Source organism: Gobius niger (assembly GCF_951799975.1).
Source record: "Gobius niger genome assembly, chromosome: 18".
Lineage (NCBI taxonomy): Eukaryota > Metazoa > Chordata > Actinopteri > Gobiiformes > Gobiidae > Gobius > Gobius niger.
The window spans coordinates 254,397-269,602 of record NC_136869.1 but is presented as its reverse complement, the minus strand read 5'-3'; the positions used below and the strand labels follow the sequence as shown (position 1 = coordinate 269,602).

General features: G+C 46.6%; 1 protein-coding gene across 1 annotated transcript; it reads left to right on the top strand.

Annotated features, from left to right (window-relative positions):
* Window positions 1-745: 745 nt before the first annotated feature.
* Window positions 746-15,169, top strand: LOC306977840 (sodium channel protein type 3 subunit alpha-like; the record flags this gene model as incomplete). The annotated part of the gene is made up of 4 exons (XM_079576279.1): window positions 746-875; window positions 1,661-1,801; window positions 1,877-2,008; window positions 15,110-15,169. The coding sequence occupies exons 1-4, from the start codon at window positions 750-752 to the stop codon at window positions 15,167-15,169; spliced, it is 459 nt and encodes a 152-aa protein (XP_079432405.1). The 5' UTR covers window positions 746-749.
* Between the last annotated feature and the right edge of the window lie 37 nt (window positions 15,170-15,206).

Genomic DNA, 15,206 nt, shown 5'->3' with positions numbered 1-15,206 from the left:
GAGCATTAAAACTATACTTTCATCAGAAGTTGGATCATTAGGGTAAATATCAAGAATAAAGGGGGAAATTTGGAAAATTCACAAATTTCTCTGACTGAGTCCAGCACGCTGCCAGGCAAAGAACTCTGGCTATTTTCACTGAGGATGGGTGGGCCACTTACAATCCACTTACAAGCCACTTACAAGCCACTTACAAGCCACTTTAAAGGCATTTTTGGCGATAGCGGCTGCGTGTGCACAGCATTAGGTCCAGGTGGGGAACGTGCACGTGCGCCGGATTGGGTCCGTTCCAATCTGACAAAGTCTGTGAAAGATATGAGGCTTTGAAATTTGCTGAAAATGGCCTCTCAGTTGCCGCCTTGTCATGACCACGCCCAATAATTTAAACAAAATGTAGTTGATGATTTTAAAAACCACATGGGTTTGGGACATGTTGGCCAAAATTGGAGGCTTTCCATTGAAAACTCGGGGATCAGGGGCCAGAAGTTCAAGAGGTACGTGAATTCTTGCGTTTTCGTCCCCCGTTATTGATATTAACAGCGTGTCCGTTGCTCGGGCCTAATGGTGATGGTGATGATGATGGTGATCTTCTTCTTTGTGTGTCTGCAGCTGAAGTGTCCATGATGATGATGATGATGATCTTCCTCTTTGTGTGTCTGCAGCTGAAGTGTCCATGATGATGATGATGATGATGATGATGATGATCTTCTTCTTTGTGTGTCTGCAGCTGAAGTGTCCATGATGAGAAGATGGCCGCCGCCTGTGTGTTTCCTCTGGGGCCTGAGAGCTTCCAGCTGTTCACCAGGGACTCACTGTGGGCGATCGAGGAGCGCATCCGAGTCAGAGCGGAGAAGAGGAGCGCCCCCTACCAGGAGGTGAGGAGGGGGAGGAGGAGCGCCCCCTACCAGGAGGTGAGGAGGGGGAGGAGGAGCGCCCCCTACCAGGAGGTGAGGAGGGGGAGGAGGAGGAGGGGTGATGGGGAGAGAGCATTTCCAAGACACCATCTCCAAACTCACTGTAGGTTCAGGATCAGGCGTCTCCTCTGGTTCTGGTAAAGATGGCGGCTGGAGCCAAACCGTGGCCTGGTCATGTGACCAACACATGGTTTTAAAGGATCTATATCCTGCTATTTTAGCCATTCCAAAGTTAAGTATAGGCATGTATATGATATATTGTACCTCTACCATTATGGAGCACTCATTTTTGTGATAAATACAAGTGTTTTCTGGAGGTATTTTTCGAACCCGGTAGACAAAACGCTTTGATTCAGTTAACTCCGCCCCCTCTCTCCGCACATACTTTACCGTAATATAAATAAACAGCAATAAGTGAAGTTACTTCACGATGCAGTTATACGGAGTTGACATCTGCAACACAGCTTCATAAATGGTTAGCATATTAGCATGTGTGTTAGCATATTAGGATGTGTGTTAGCCATTTACAATAGGTACAATATATCATATACATGCCTATACTTAACTTTGGAATGGCTAAAATAGCAGGATACAGGACCTTTAGTGTGACGCTCGTTCAGGGCCGTGAACTTCACCAAAGACGAAGAGCTCCACGTGAGCCAAGTCCAGGGGTTCCTCTGTCAGGGTGTGGTCATGGGCGTGGTCATGGGCGGGATCATGTGACTGACTGCGCCCCCTCCTGGCAGGACCTGGGGGACGTGGAGGAGCTTCGGCCCAGAGTGGACCTGGAGGCCGGAAAGACGCTCCCGCGGATCTTCTCCGATATCCCCTCTCACCTGCAGGGGGCGCCGCTAGAGGACATCGACCCGTACTACCGGGAGCGGCGGGTGAGTCGCACGCCCTTCAGTCACACGAGCAGAGCGGCTTTACCCTAACCGTCTCACCGGGCTCTTCCGTTTCAGACGTTCATCGTGCTGAACAAAGGCAAAGCCATCTTCCGCTTCAGCGCCACCTCCGCGCTCTACGTCTTCAGCCCGTTCCACCCAATCAGACGGCTCGCCATCCGCGTGCTGGTGCACTCATATCCTTTCACAGTAAAACTCCCCTGTGCTCAAGTAAACCCGGTCCTTTCACAGTAAAACTCCCCTGTGGTCAAGTAAACCAGGTCCTTTCACAGTAAAACTCCCCTGTGGTCAAGTAAACCAGGTCCTTTCACAGTAAAACTCCCCTGTGCTCAAGTAAACCAGGTCCTTTCACAATAAAACTCTCCTGTGCTCAAGTAAACCAGGTCCTTTCACAGTAAAACTCTCCTGTGCTCAAGTAAACCAGGTCCTTTCACAGTAAAACTCTCCTGTGCTCATGTAAACCCGGTCCTTTCCCAGTAAAACTCCCCTGTGCTCAAGTAAACCCAGTCCTTTCACAGTAAAACCCTCCTGTGCTCAAGTAAACCCGGTCCTTTCACAGTAAAACTCCCCTGTGCTCAAGTAAACCAGGTCCTTTCACAGTAAAACTCTCCTGTGCTCATGTAAACCCGGTCCTTTCACAGTAAAACTCTCCTGTGCTCAAGTAAAACCCGGTCCTTTCACAGTAAAACCCTCCTGTGCTCATGTAAACCCGGTCCTTTCACAATAAAACCCTCCTGTGCTCAAGTAAACCCGGTCCTTTCACAGTAAAACTCTCCTGTGCTCAAGTAAACCAGGTCCTTTCACAGTAAAACTCTCCTGTGCTCAAGTAAACCCGGTCCTTTCACAGTAAAACTCTCCTGTGCTCAAGTAAACCCGGTCCTTTCACAGTAAAACTCTCCTGTGCTCAAGTAAACCCGGTCCTTTCACAGTAAAACTCTCCTGTGCTCAAGTAAAACCCGGTCCTTTCACAGTAAAACTCTCCTGTGCTCAAGTAAACCCGGTCCTTTCACAGTAAAACTCCCCTGTGCTCATGTAAACCCGGTCCTTTCACAGTAAAACTCACCTGTGCTCAAGTAAACCCGGTCCTTTCACAGTAAAACTCCCCTGTGCTCAAGTAAACCCGGTCCTTTCACAGTAAAACTCCCCTGTGCTCAAGTAAAACCCGGTCCTTTCACAGTAAAACTCTCCTGTGCTCAAGTAAACCCGGTCCTTTCACAGTAAAACTCCCCTGTGCTCAAGTAAACCCGGTCCTTTCACAGTAAAACTCCCGTGTGCTCAAGTAAACCCGGTCCTTTCACAGTAAAACTCTCCTGTGCTCATGTAAACCCGGTCCTTTCACAGTAAAACTCCCCTGTGCTCAAGTAAAACCCGGTCCTTTCACAGTAAAACTCTCCTGTGCTCAAGTAAACCCGGTCCTTTCACAGTAAAACTCTCCTGTGCTCAAGTAAACCCGGTCCTTTCACAGTAAAACTCCCCTGTGCTCAAGTAAACCCGGTCCTTTCACAGTAAAACTCCCGTGTGCTCAAGTAAACCCGGTCCTTTCACAGTAAAACTCTCCTGTGCTCAAGTAAACCCGGTCCTTTCACAGTAAAACTCTCCTGTGCTCAAGTAAACCCGGTCCTTTCACAGTAAAACTCTCCTGTGCTCATGTAAACCCGGTCCTTTCACAGTAAAACTCCCCTGTGCTCAAGTAAACCAGGTCCTTTCACAGTAAAACTCTCCTGTGCTCAAGTAAACCCGGTCCTTTCACAGTAAAACTCTCCTGTGCTCAAGTAAACCAGGTCCTTTCACAGTAAAACTCCCCTGTGCTCAAGTAAACCCGGTCCTTTCACAGTAAAACTCCCCTGTGCTCAAGTAAACCCGGTCCTTTCACAGTAAAACTCCCCTGTGCTCATGTAAACCCGGTCCTTTCACAGTAAAACCCTCCTGTGCTCATGTAAACCAGGTCCTTTCACAGTAAAACTCTCCTGTGCTCAAGTAAACCAGGTCCTTTCACAGTAAAACTCTCCTGTGCTCAAGTAAACCCGGTCCTTTCACAGTAAAACTCTCCTGTGCTCAAGTAAACCCGGTCCTTTCACAGTAAAACTCCCCTGTGCTCATGTAAACCCGGTCCTTTCACAGTAAAACCCTCCTGTGCTCAAGTAAACCCGGTCCTTTCACAGTAAAACCCTCCTGTGCTCAAGTAAACCCGGTCCTTTCACAGTAAAACTCTCCTGTGCTCAAGTAAAACCAGGTCCTTTCACAGTAAAACTCTCCTGTGCTCAAGTAAACCCGGTCCTTTCACAGTAAAACCCTCCTGTGCTCAAGTAAACCCGGTCCTTTCACAGTAAAACTCCCCTGTGCTCAAGTAAACCCGGTCCTTTCACAGTAAAACTCTCCTGTGCTCAAGTAAACCCGGTCCTTTCACAGTAAAACTCCCCTGTGCTCAAGTAAACCCGGTCCTTTCACAGTAAAACTCTCCTGTGCTCAAGTAAACCAGGTCCTTTCACAGTAAAACTCTCCTGTGCTCGAGTAAAACCCGGTCCTTTCACAGTAAAACTCTCCTGTGCTCAAGTAAACCCGGTCCTTTCACAGTAAAACTCTCCTGTGCTCAAGTAAACCCGGTCCTTTCACAGTAAAACTCCCCTGTGCTCAAGTAAACCCGGTCCTTTCACAGTAAAACTCCCCTGTGCTCAAGTAAACCCGGTCCTTTCACAGTAAAACTCTCCTGTGCTCAAGTAAACCAGGTCCTTTCACAGTAAAACTCTCCTGTGCTCGAGTAAAACCCGGTCCTTTCACAGTAAAACTCTCCTGTGCTCAAGTAAACCCGGTCCTTTCACAGTAAAACTCTCCTGTGCTCAAGTAAACCCGGTCCTTTCACAGTAAAACCCGGTCCTTTCACAGTAAAACTCTCCTGTGCTCAAGTAAACCAGGTCCTTTCACAGTAAAACTCCCCTGTGCTCAAGTAAACCCGGTCCTTTCACAGTAAAACTCCCCTGTGCTCAAGTAAACCTGGTCCTTTCACAGTAAAACTCCCCTGTGCTCAAGTAAACCCGGTCCTTTCACAGTAAAACTCTCCTGTGCTCATGTAAACCCGGTCCTTTCACAGTAAAACCCTCCTGTGCTCAAGTAAACCCGGTCCTTTCACAGTAAAACTCCCCTGTGCTCAAGTAAACCCGGTCCTTTCACAGTAAAACTCCCCTGTGCTCAAGTAAACCCGGTCCTTTCACAGTAAAACTCCCCTGTGCTCATGTAAACCCGGTCCTTTCACAGTAAAACTCCCCTGTGCTCATGTAAACCCGGTCCTTTCACAGTAAAACTCTCCTGTGCTCATGTAAACCCGGTCCTTTCACAGTAAAACTCCCCTGTGCTCATGTAAACCCGGTCCTTTCACAGTAAAACTCCCCTGTGCTCATGTAAACCCGGTCCTTTCACAGTAAAACCCTCCTGTGCTCAAGTAAACCCGGTCCTTTCACAGTAAAACTCCCCTGTGCTCATGTAAACCCGGTCCTTTCACAGTAAAACCCTCCTGTGCTCATGTAAACCCGGTCCTTTCACAGTAAAACTCTCCTGTGCTCAAGTAAACCCGGTCCTTTCACAGTAAAACTCTCCTGTGCTCAAGTAAACCCGGTCCTTTCACAGTAAAACTCTCCTGTGCTCATGTAAACCCCGTCCTTTCACAGTAAAACCCTCCTGTGCTCAAGTAAACCCGGTCCTTTCACAGTAAAACTCCCCTGTGCTCAAGTAAACCTGGTCCTTTCACAGTAAAACTCCCCTGTGCTCAAGTAAACCCGGTCCTTTCACAGTAAAACTCTCCTGTGCTCAAGTAAACCTGGTCCTTTCACAGTAAAACTCCCCTGTGCTCAAGTAAACCCGGTCCTTTCACAGTAAAACTCTCCTGTGCTCATGTAAACCCGGTCCTTTCACAGTAAAACCCTCCTGTGCTCAAGTAAACCCGGTCCTTTCACAGTAAAACTCCCCTGTGCTCAAGTAAACCCGGTCCTTTCACAGTAAAACTCCCCTGTGCTCAAGTAAACCCGGTCCTTTCACAGTAAAACTCCCCTGTGCTCATGTAAACCCGGTCCTTTCACAGTAAAACTCCCCTGTGCTCATGTAAACCCGGTCCTTTCACAGTAAAACTCTCCTGTGCTCATGTAAACCCGGTCCTTTCACAGTAAAACTCCCCTGTGCTCAAGTAAACCCGGTCCTTTCACAGTAAAACTCCCCTGTGCTCATGTAAACCCGGTCCTTTCACAGTAAAACTCCCCTGTGCTCAAGTAAACCAGGTCCTTTCACAGTAAAACTCTCCTGTGCTCAAGTAAACCAGGTCCTTTCACAGTAAAACTCCCCTGTGCTCAAGTAAACCCGGTCCTTTCACAGTAAAACTCCCCTGTGCTCAAGTAAACCAGGTCCTTTCACAGTAAAACTCCCCTGTGCTCAAGTAAACCCGGTCCTTTCACAGTAAAACTCCCCTGTGCTCATGTAAACCCGGTCCTTTCACAGTAAAACTCTCCTGTGCTCAAGTAAACCAGGTCCTTTCACAGTAAAACTCTCCTGTGCTCAAGTAAACCCGGTCCTTTCACAGTAAAACTCTCCTGTGCTCAAGTAAACCCGGTCCTTTCACAGTAAAACTCTCCTGTGCTCATGTAAACCCGGTCCTTTCACAGTAAAACTCCCGTGTGCTCAAGTAAACCCGGTCCTTTCACAGTAAAACTCTCCTGTGCTCAAGTAAACCCGGTCCTTTCACAGTAAAACTCTCCTGTGCTCAAGTAAACCCGGTCCTTTCACAGTAAAACTCTCCTTATGCTCATGTAAACCCGGTCCTTTCACAGTAAAACTCCCCTGTGCTCAAGTAAACCAGGTCCTTTCACAGTAAAACTCTCCTGTGCTCAAGTAAACCCGGTCCTTTCACAGTAAAACTCTCCTGTGCTCAAGTAAACCAGGTCCTTTCACAGTAAAACTCCCCTGTGCTCAAGTAAACCCGGTCCTTTCACAGTAAAACTCCCCTGTGCTCAAGTAAACCCGGTCCTTTCACAGTAAAACTCCCCTGTGCTCATGTAAACCCGGTCCTTTCACAGTAAAACCCTCCTGTGCTCATGTAAACCAGGTCCTTTCACAGTAAAACTCTCCTGTGCTCAAGTAAACCCGGTCCTTTCACAATAAAACTCCCCTGTGCTCAAGTAAACCCGGTCCTTTCATAGTAAAACCCTCCTGTGCTCAAGTAAACCAGGTCCTTTCACAGTAAAACCCTCCTGTGCTCAAGTAAACCCGGTCCTTTCACAGTAAAACTCCCCTGTGCTCAAGTAAACCCGGTCCTTTCACAGTAAAACTCCCCTGTGCTCAAGTAAACCCGGTCCTTTCACAATAAAACTCTCCTGTGCTCAAGTAAACCCGGTCCTTTCACAGTAAAACTCCCCTGTGCTCAAGTAAACCCGGTCCTTTCACAGTAAAACTCTCCTGTGCTCAAGTAAACCCGGTCCTTTCACAATAAAACTCTCCTGTGCTCATGTAAACCCGGTCCTTTCACAGTAAAACTCCCCTGTGCTCAAGTAAACCCAGTCCTTTCACAGTAAAACTCCCCTGTGCTCAAGTAAACCCAGTCCTTTCACAGTAAAACTCCCCTGTGCTCAAGTAAACCCGGTCCTTTCACAGTAAAACTCCCCTGTTCAAGGAAACCAGGTCCTTTCACAGTAAAACTCTCCTGTGCTCAAGTAAACCCGGTCCTTTCACAGTAAAACTCTCCTGTGCTCAAGTAAACCAGGTCCTTTCACAGTAAAACTCTCCTGTGCTCAAGTAAACCAGGTCCTTTCACAGTAAAACTCTCCTGTGCTCAAGTAAACCCGGTCCTTTCACAGTAAAACTCTCCTGTGCTCAAGTAAACCCGGTCCTTTCACAATAAAACTCCCCTGTGCTCAAGTAAACCCGGTCCTTTCACAGTAAAACTCTCCTGTGCTCAAGTAAACCCGGTCCTTTCACAGTAAAACTCTCCTGTGCTCAAGTAAACCCGGTCCTTTCACAGTAAAACTCCCCTGTGCTCAAGTAAACCCGGTCCTTTCACAGTAAAACTCTCCTGTGCTCAAGTAAACCCGGTCCTTTCACAGTAAAACTCGCCTGTGCTCAAGTAAACCCGGTCCTTTCACAGTAAAACTCCCCTGTGCTCAAGTAAACCCGGTCCTTTCACAGTAAAACTCTCCTGTGCTCAAGTAAACCCGGTCCTTTCACAGTAAAACTCGCCTGTGCTCAAGTAAACCCAGTCCTTTCACAGTAAAACTCTCCTGTGCTCAAGTAAACCCGGTCCTTTCACAGTAAAACTCCCCTGTGCTCAAGTAAACCCGGTCCTTTCACAGTAAAACTCCCCTGTGCTCATGTAAACCAGGTCCTTTCACAGTAAAACTCCCCTGTGCTCAAGTAAAACCCGGTCCTTTCACAGTAAAACTCTTCTGTGTGTGTGTGTGTGTGTGTGTGTGTGTGTGTGTGTGTGTGTGACCTTGTGAGGACCAGTGTGAGTTTAAACCTACAGAGTGAGGACATTTCTGGGGGTCAAGTTGTGGTTTTAGGGTTTGGGTTATACATTATGTCTATGAGTGTCCTCACGTAGATGGAAGTACAAGACTGTGTGTGTGTGTTAGCGTGTGCGTGTGTCTGTTAGCGTGTGCGTGTGTCTGTTAGCGTGTTAGCGTGTGTGTCAGCAGGTCATAAACATCAGCAGTAAATCATAGGGACAGAATATCAGTCGCTCCAAACAGGCGAAAAACACAGACTCCAGAGACCTGGACCTGGACCTAAACCTAAACCTAAACCTAAACCTAAACCTGGACCTGGACCTGGACCCGGACCTGGATCCGGACCCAAACCTAAACCTAAACCTAAACCTAAACTTAAGCTTAAACTTAAACCTGGACCTGGACCTAAACCTAAACCTGGATCTAAACCTAAACCTAAACCTGAACCTAAACCTAAACCTAAACTTAAACTTAAACTTAAACTTAAACTTAAACTTAAACTTAAACTTAAACTTAAACTTAAACTTAAACTTAAACTTAAACTTAAACTTAAACTTAAACTTAAACTTAAACTTAAACCTGGACCTGGACCTGGACCTAAACTTAAACCTGGACCTAAACCTAAACCTAAACCTGGACCTGGACCCGGACCTGGGGAGTCAAAGAGTTCACAGATGTTTCCTCATGAACATGGATAAACTCTGGGCAGAGCAGGTTTATTAGTTCCAGAGGTTTGTTCCGTGAGCAGAGCGTGTGAGAGTGTGCACGTGGAGAGCGTGTGCACGTGGGGAGCGTGCACGTGGAGCCTGTGCACGTGGGGAGCGTGTGCACGTGGAGCCTGTGCACGTGGAGAGCGTGCACGTGGCTGTGATAGGCCGGGCCTCAGATTAGAGGTGTCTGAGTGCTGAAGTGTGGCTGCGCTGCTGTCCTCACCACACAACGCTCTGGGCCACCTGATGATGTCACGAGGTGCTGCTCAAAGGCTCTGTGTCAGAGGGAGGGAGGAGGGGGAGAACCACAGCTTAGTTCTGGTCAGTTCTACATTAGAGGGAACCTGGCCCCCCATCACACTCAAATTTAAATGAAAAATATGTCCATCGTTTGTGCTGTAAAAGTCTTCGTTTGTGCTGTTAGGGTTTTTGAGACATACGGAAGCTTGTAGTTTATTTACGGATAATCCAACACAACAGCAGCAGATGATAGACTTTCGTTTCGCCCAATAAACGACTATGGACGATCGTAAACCACACCTCTCCTACCGGAAGATGAACTGGTGTCCCCAGACTAACTATCACCAGTGATTTTAGTCTGGTGTTAGCCAGGCTAGCACAAACGTAGCACAAACCACTGACATGTTTTTCATTTAAATTTGAGCATGATGGGGCCAGGTTCACTCTAATCAGTTCTAAATGTGATCATTTTAATCCACTCCAGTGTAGTTTATTTATTTATTTATAGAAACAGGGACGCAGACGCAGACACAGACGCAGACGCAGACGCAGACGTGTCCTCGCGTTTGCTTATGCACAGTTTCCCCTCGTGACGTCTTCCTGGACAGTCAGACCTGGACTTCCTGTCGCTGATCGTTTACATTCACAGCAGGTCACACACACATGAAGAGAAGCTCAGGATCTGCTTCAGGACGAGTCACTGATGGAGTCACAGAAACGTGTCACAAACATCATGTTCACTGTGAATCTGCCCCAAAGGAAACGCCAGCGCTCGTGAGGGGCGGAGCTTAATCTCAGAGCTAAAGGCTAGTGTGGAAACATGATAATATAACATGTAAACAAGTCAATATTATTTAAACTAACAGGGCGATTCTTTTTTGCACAGACTCGTTCAAAACTTTGCGCTAGTTTTATTTTTTATTCTGTGTTAGCCGCGTTAGCCCCGTTAGCCGCGTTAGCCGCGTTAGCCGCGTTAGCCGCATTAGCCACGTTAGCCGCGTTAGCCGCGTTAGCCCCGTTAGCCCCGTTAGCCGTGTTAGCCGCATTAGCCGCGTTAGCCGCGTTAGCCCCGTTAGCCCCGTTAGCCCCGTTAGCCGCGTTAGCCCCGTTAGCCCCGTTAGCCGCGTTAGCCGGAAACACGTGCGGTCACTGTGTGTACACCATGGTCTTGGTGAATACTGGATCCTGATTGGCTGGTGCATTATTTTGGTGTAACCGCACACGTAGTCCGGTAGTTAAATCACTGGGATGTCACTCCGCTGTGGCGTCGCCATAGCAACGCCTGACACAGCTGAGTCAGATAAAGGCGTCATTAGTGACTGACAGGAACGTATGAGATGGATTTAGTGTTTGCTAAATGTTTGTAGAGGAGAGTGAGCAGCTAGGTTAGCTACTGTTAATAACATATGAGCTTTACATTTCTATTGGAAACAAGCAACAAAACTGGAACAACGATGGAAATGTGACAAAAAAAGTGACGAAAACTTGATGAAGAAGTGGCAAAAATGTCAAGAAATTGACAAAAAATGGAGGCAAAAATGAAAAAAAAAAATGAAAAAAAATGAAAAAAATGAAAAAAATATGAAAAACCCGACAAAAAACGACTAAAAAATGAAAAAAAAAAACGAAAAAAAAAGAGAAAAAAGAAAAAAAAACAAAAAAAAACAAAAAACGACAAAAAAACAACAAAAAACGACAAAAAACAACAAAAAACAACAAAAAAACGACAAAAAATGTGACAAAAAATGTGACAAAAAACGACCAAAAAAAGACAAAAACGACAAAAAACGACAAAACAAAACAAAAAAAAAGACAAAAAATGTGACAAACAACGACAAAAAAACAACAAAAAAAGACAAAAACCGACAAAAAAACAACAAAAAAGACAAAAAATGTGACAAAAAAGACAAAAAATTTGACAAAAAAAGACAAAAAACGACAAAAAAAGACAAAAAATGTGACAAAAACGACAAAAAATGACAAAACAAAACAAAAAAAAAGACAAAAAATGTGGCAAACAACGACAAAAAAACAACAAAAAAAGACAAAAAACGACAAAAAATTTGACAAAAAGCGACAAAAAAAGACAAAAAAAAAGACAAAAAAAGAAAAAATGTGACAAAAAAGACAAAAAAATTGACAAAAAACGACAAAACAAAGACCAAAAAAAAGACAAAAACCCCCCAAAAAGACAAAAATGTCACACAAAAAAAGACAAAAAAAAGTGACAAAAAACGACAAAAAAAAGACAAAAAAAATGACAAAAATAGAAAACAAATTACAAAAAAACAACAAAAACAGACAAAAAATGTGACAAAAAAGACAAAAAAAAAGACAAATAATGTGACAAAAATAAGGTAAATAAGTGGTGCCCACGAGTGCTGCATATCGGTGTTTCCTTCCAGGGAAAAGTGTTTCCGGGTTAGTCCTGTTGTGTTGTGATTCTGTGCTGATGTTGTGTCGTTGAGCCTGACTGAGATCCTCGTAATAGCTGCGGAGAATGACTCGCTCTGAGACCAGCCTTCAGTGACCGGCTAATAACCCACACAAAATAGTCCCGTAGTCTGGCAGATTTAGTGACTTTAGTCTGTGAAACACTCGTGCACGAGCGTGAAGAGCGTCTGACGAGCGTGAAGAGCGCCTGAAGAGCGCCCGGAGCGGCCCGAGCGCTGCCCGGGAGGTGTCTGTGAGCGGCTCCTCAGGCTGACGCGCCATTGGCCGACAGCCCGGCGCCACACGGACACAACAGCTCCTGATTGGACGAGAGCCGACGTGTGACGCAGGTGTGAACGGGAGATAAGAGCGGACTAAAGAGAGGGACAAAAGAGGCTAAAGCAGGACTAAACCAGGACTAAACCAGGACTAAACCAGGACTAAACCAGGTCTAAAGAGAGGGACAAAAGAGGCTAAACCAGGACTAAACCGGGACTAAACCAGGTCTAAAGAGAGGGACAAAAGAGGCTAAAGCAGGACTAAACCAGGGCTAAACCAGGACTAAAGAGAGGGACAAAAGAGGCTAAACCAGGACTAAACCAGGACTAAACCAGGTCTAAAGAGAGGGACAAAAGAGGCTAAACCAGGACTAAACCAGGGCTAAACCAGGACTAAAGAGAGGGACAAAAGAGGCTAAAGCAGGACTAAACCAGGACTAAACCAGGTCTAAAGAGAGGGACAAAAGAGGCTAAACCAGGACTAAACCAGGACTAAACCAGGTCTAAAGAGAGGGACAAAAGAGGCTAAACCAGGACTAAACCGGGACTAAACCAGGGCTAAACCAGGACTAAAGAGAGGGACAAAAGAGGCTAAACTGGGACTAAACCAGGACTAAACCAGGACTAAACCAGGGACTAAACCGGGACTAAACCAGGACTAAACCAGGACTAAACCAGGACTAAACCAGGACTAAACCAGGACTAAAGAGAGGGACAAAAGAGGCTAAACTGGGACTAAACCAGGACTAAAGAGAGGGACAAAAGAGGCTAAAGCAGGACTAAAGAGAGGGACAAAAGAGGCTAAAGCAGGACTAAACCAGGACTAAACCAGGGCTAAACCAGGACTAAACCTGGGCTAAACCAGGACTAAAGAGAGGGACAAAAGAGGCTAAACCGGGACTAAACCAGGACTAAACCAGGACTAAAGAGAGGGACAAAAGAGGCTAAACCGGGACTAAACCAGGACTAAACCAGGACTAAACCAGGACCAAACCAGGACTAAACCAGGACTAAACCAGGACTAAAGAGAGGGACAAAAGAGGCTAAACCAGGACTAAACCAGGACTAAAGAGAGGGACAAAAGAGGCTAAACCAGGACTAAACCAGGACTAAACCAGGACTAAAGAGAGGGACAAAAGAGGCTAAACCTGGACTAAACCGGGACTAAACCGGGACTAAACCAGGACTAAACCAGGACTAAAGAAGGACTAAAGAGAGGGACAAAAGAGGCTAAACCGGGACTAAACCAGGACTAAACCAAGACTAAAGAGAGGGACAAAAGAGGCTAAACCTGGACTAAACCGGGACTAAACCGGGACTAAACCAGGACTAAACCAGGACTAAAGAAGGACTAAAGAGAGGGACAAAAGAGACTAAACCTGGACTAAACCAGGACTAAAGAGAGGGACAAAAGAGACTAAACCTGGACTAAACCAGGACTAAAGAGAGGGACAAAAGAGGCTAAACCTGGACTAAACCAGGACTAAAGAGAGGGACAAAAGAGGCTAAACCAGGACTAAACCAGGACTAAACCAGGACTAAACCAGGACCAAACCAGGACTAAACCAGGACTAAACCAGGACTAAAGAGAGGGACAAAAGAGGCTAAACCAGGACTAAACCAGGACTAAAGAGAGGGACAAAAGAGGCTAAACCGGGACTAAACCAGGACTAAACCAAGACTAAAGAGAGGGACAAAAGAGGCTAAACCTGGACTAAACCAGGACCAAACCAGGACTAAAGAGAGGGACAAAAGAGGCTAAACCAGGACTAAACCAGGACTAAACCAGGACTAAACCAGGACTAAACCAGGACTAAACCGGGACTAAACCTGGACTAAAGAGAGGCAGAGAGAGGGACAAAAGAGGCTAAACCGGGACTAAACCAGGACTAAACCAGGACTAAAGAGGGACTAAACCAGGACTAAACCAGGACTAAACCAGGACTAAACCAGGACTAAACCAGGACTAAACCAGGACTAAACTGGGACTAAACCAGGACTAAACCGGGACTAAACCTGGACTAAACTGGGACTAAACCAGGACTAAACCGGGACTAAACCAGGACTAAACCTGGGCTAAACCAGGACTAAAGACTGGGGCTAAAGAGAGGCAGAGAGAGGGACAAAAGAGGCTAAACTGGGACTAAACCAGGACTAAACCAGGACTAAACCAGGACTAAACCAGGACTAAACCAGGACTAAACCAGGACTAAAGAGAGGGACAAAAGAGGCTAAACCTGGACTAAACCAGGACTAAACCAGGACTAAAGAGAGGGACAAAAGAGGCTAAACCGGGACTAAACTGGGACTAAACCAGGCCTAAACCAGGTCTAAAGAGAGGGACTAAAGAGAGGCAGAGAGAGGGACAAAAGAGGCTAAACCTGGACTAAACCAGGACTAAAGAGAGGGACAAAAGAGGCTAAACCTGGACTAAACCGGGACTAAACCAGGACTAAACCAGGACTAAACCAGGACTAAACCAGGACTAAAGACTGGGGCTAAACCGGGACTAAACCAGGACTAAAGAGAGGGACTAAAGAGAGGGACAAAAGAGGCTAAACTGGGACTAAACCAGGACTAAACCAGGACTAAACCTGGACTAAACCAGGACTAAAGAGAGGGACAAAAGAGGCTAAACCAGGGCCAGACCGGGGATAAACCAGGACTAAACCAGGACTAAACCAGGACTAAACCAGGACTAAACCTGGGCTAAACCGGGACTAAAGAGAGGAAGAGAGAGGGACAAAAGAGGCTAAACCTCCTCCCCTTTCCTTCCAAACGAACAGTGTCCCTGAGCTGTGAGGACTGTTATCGTACATCATTTTACTCTTTTCTGTCGTTTCCTTTCGCTCCTTTCGCTCCTGCTCGTTTTCTCCAGTCTGATGTTTTACTGATAAAGTGGAGACTCTGAATGTGGAGCCACAGGAGGCTCTTGACCTGGAGCAGCCGTGGGGAAACGTGGTCACCTGTGGAGAGGGTTATGAATGTAGTGTCTTTGCTTTGCACAAGTCTCTCCCCCCCCCCTCCCCCCTCTCCCCCCCCCCCCTCAGTCGTTTGCCTCTGACTGAAAGCTGTGGGTGTAATTACAGCTCTAGTTTCTCAGCTTGTCCCTCTCGGGCCTCCGTACACCTGTCATTATCCCCGCAGAGCCCCGCCCCCTCGCTCTACCTGCTGCCTGAGCTCCACCACGTGACACCATCTGCATAACCCGGCAGACACACGGGAAACAAGCTCTACACGACCA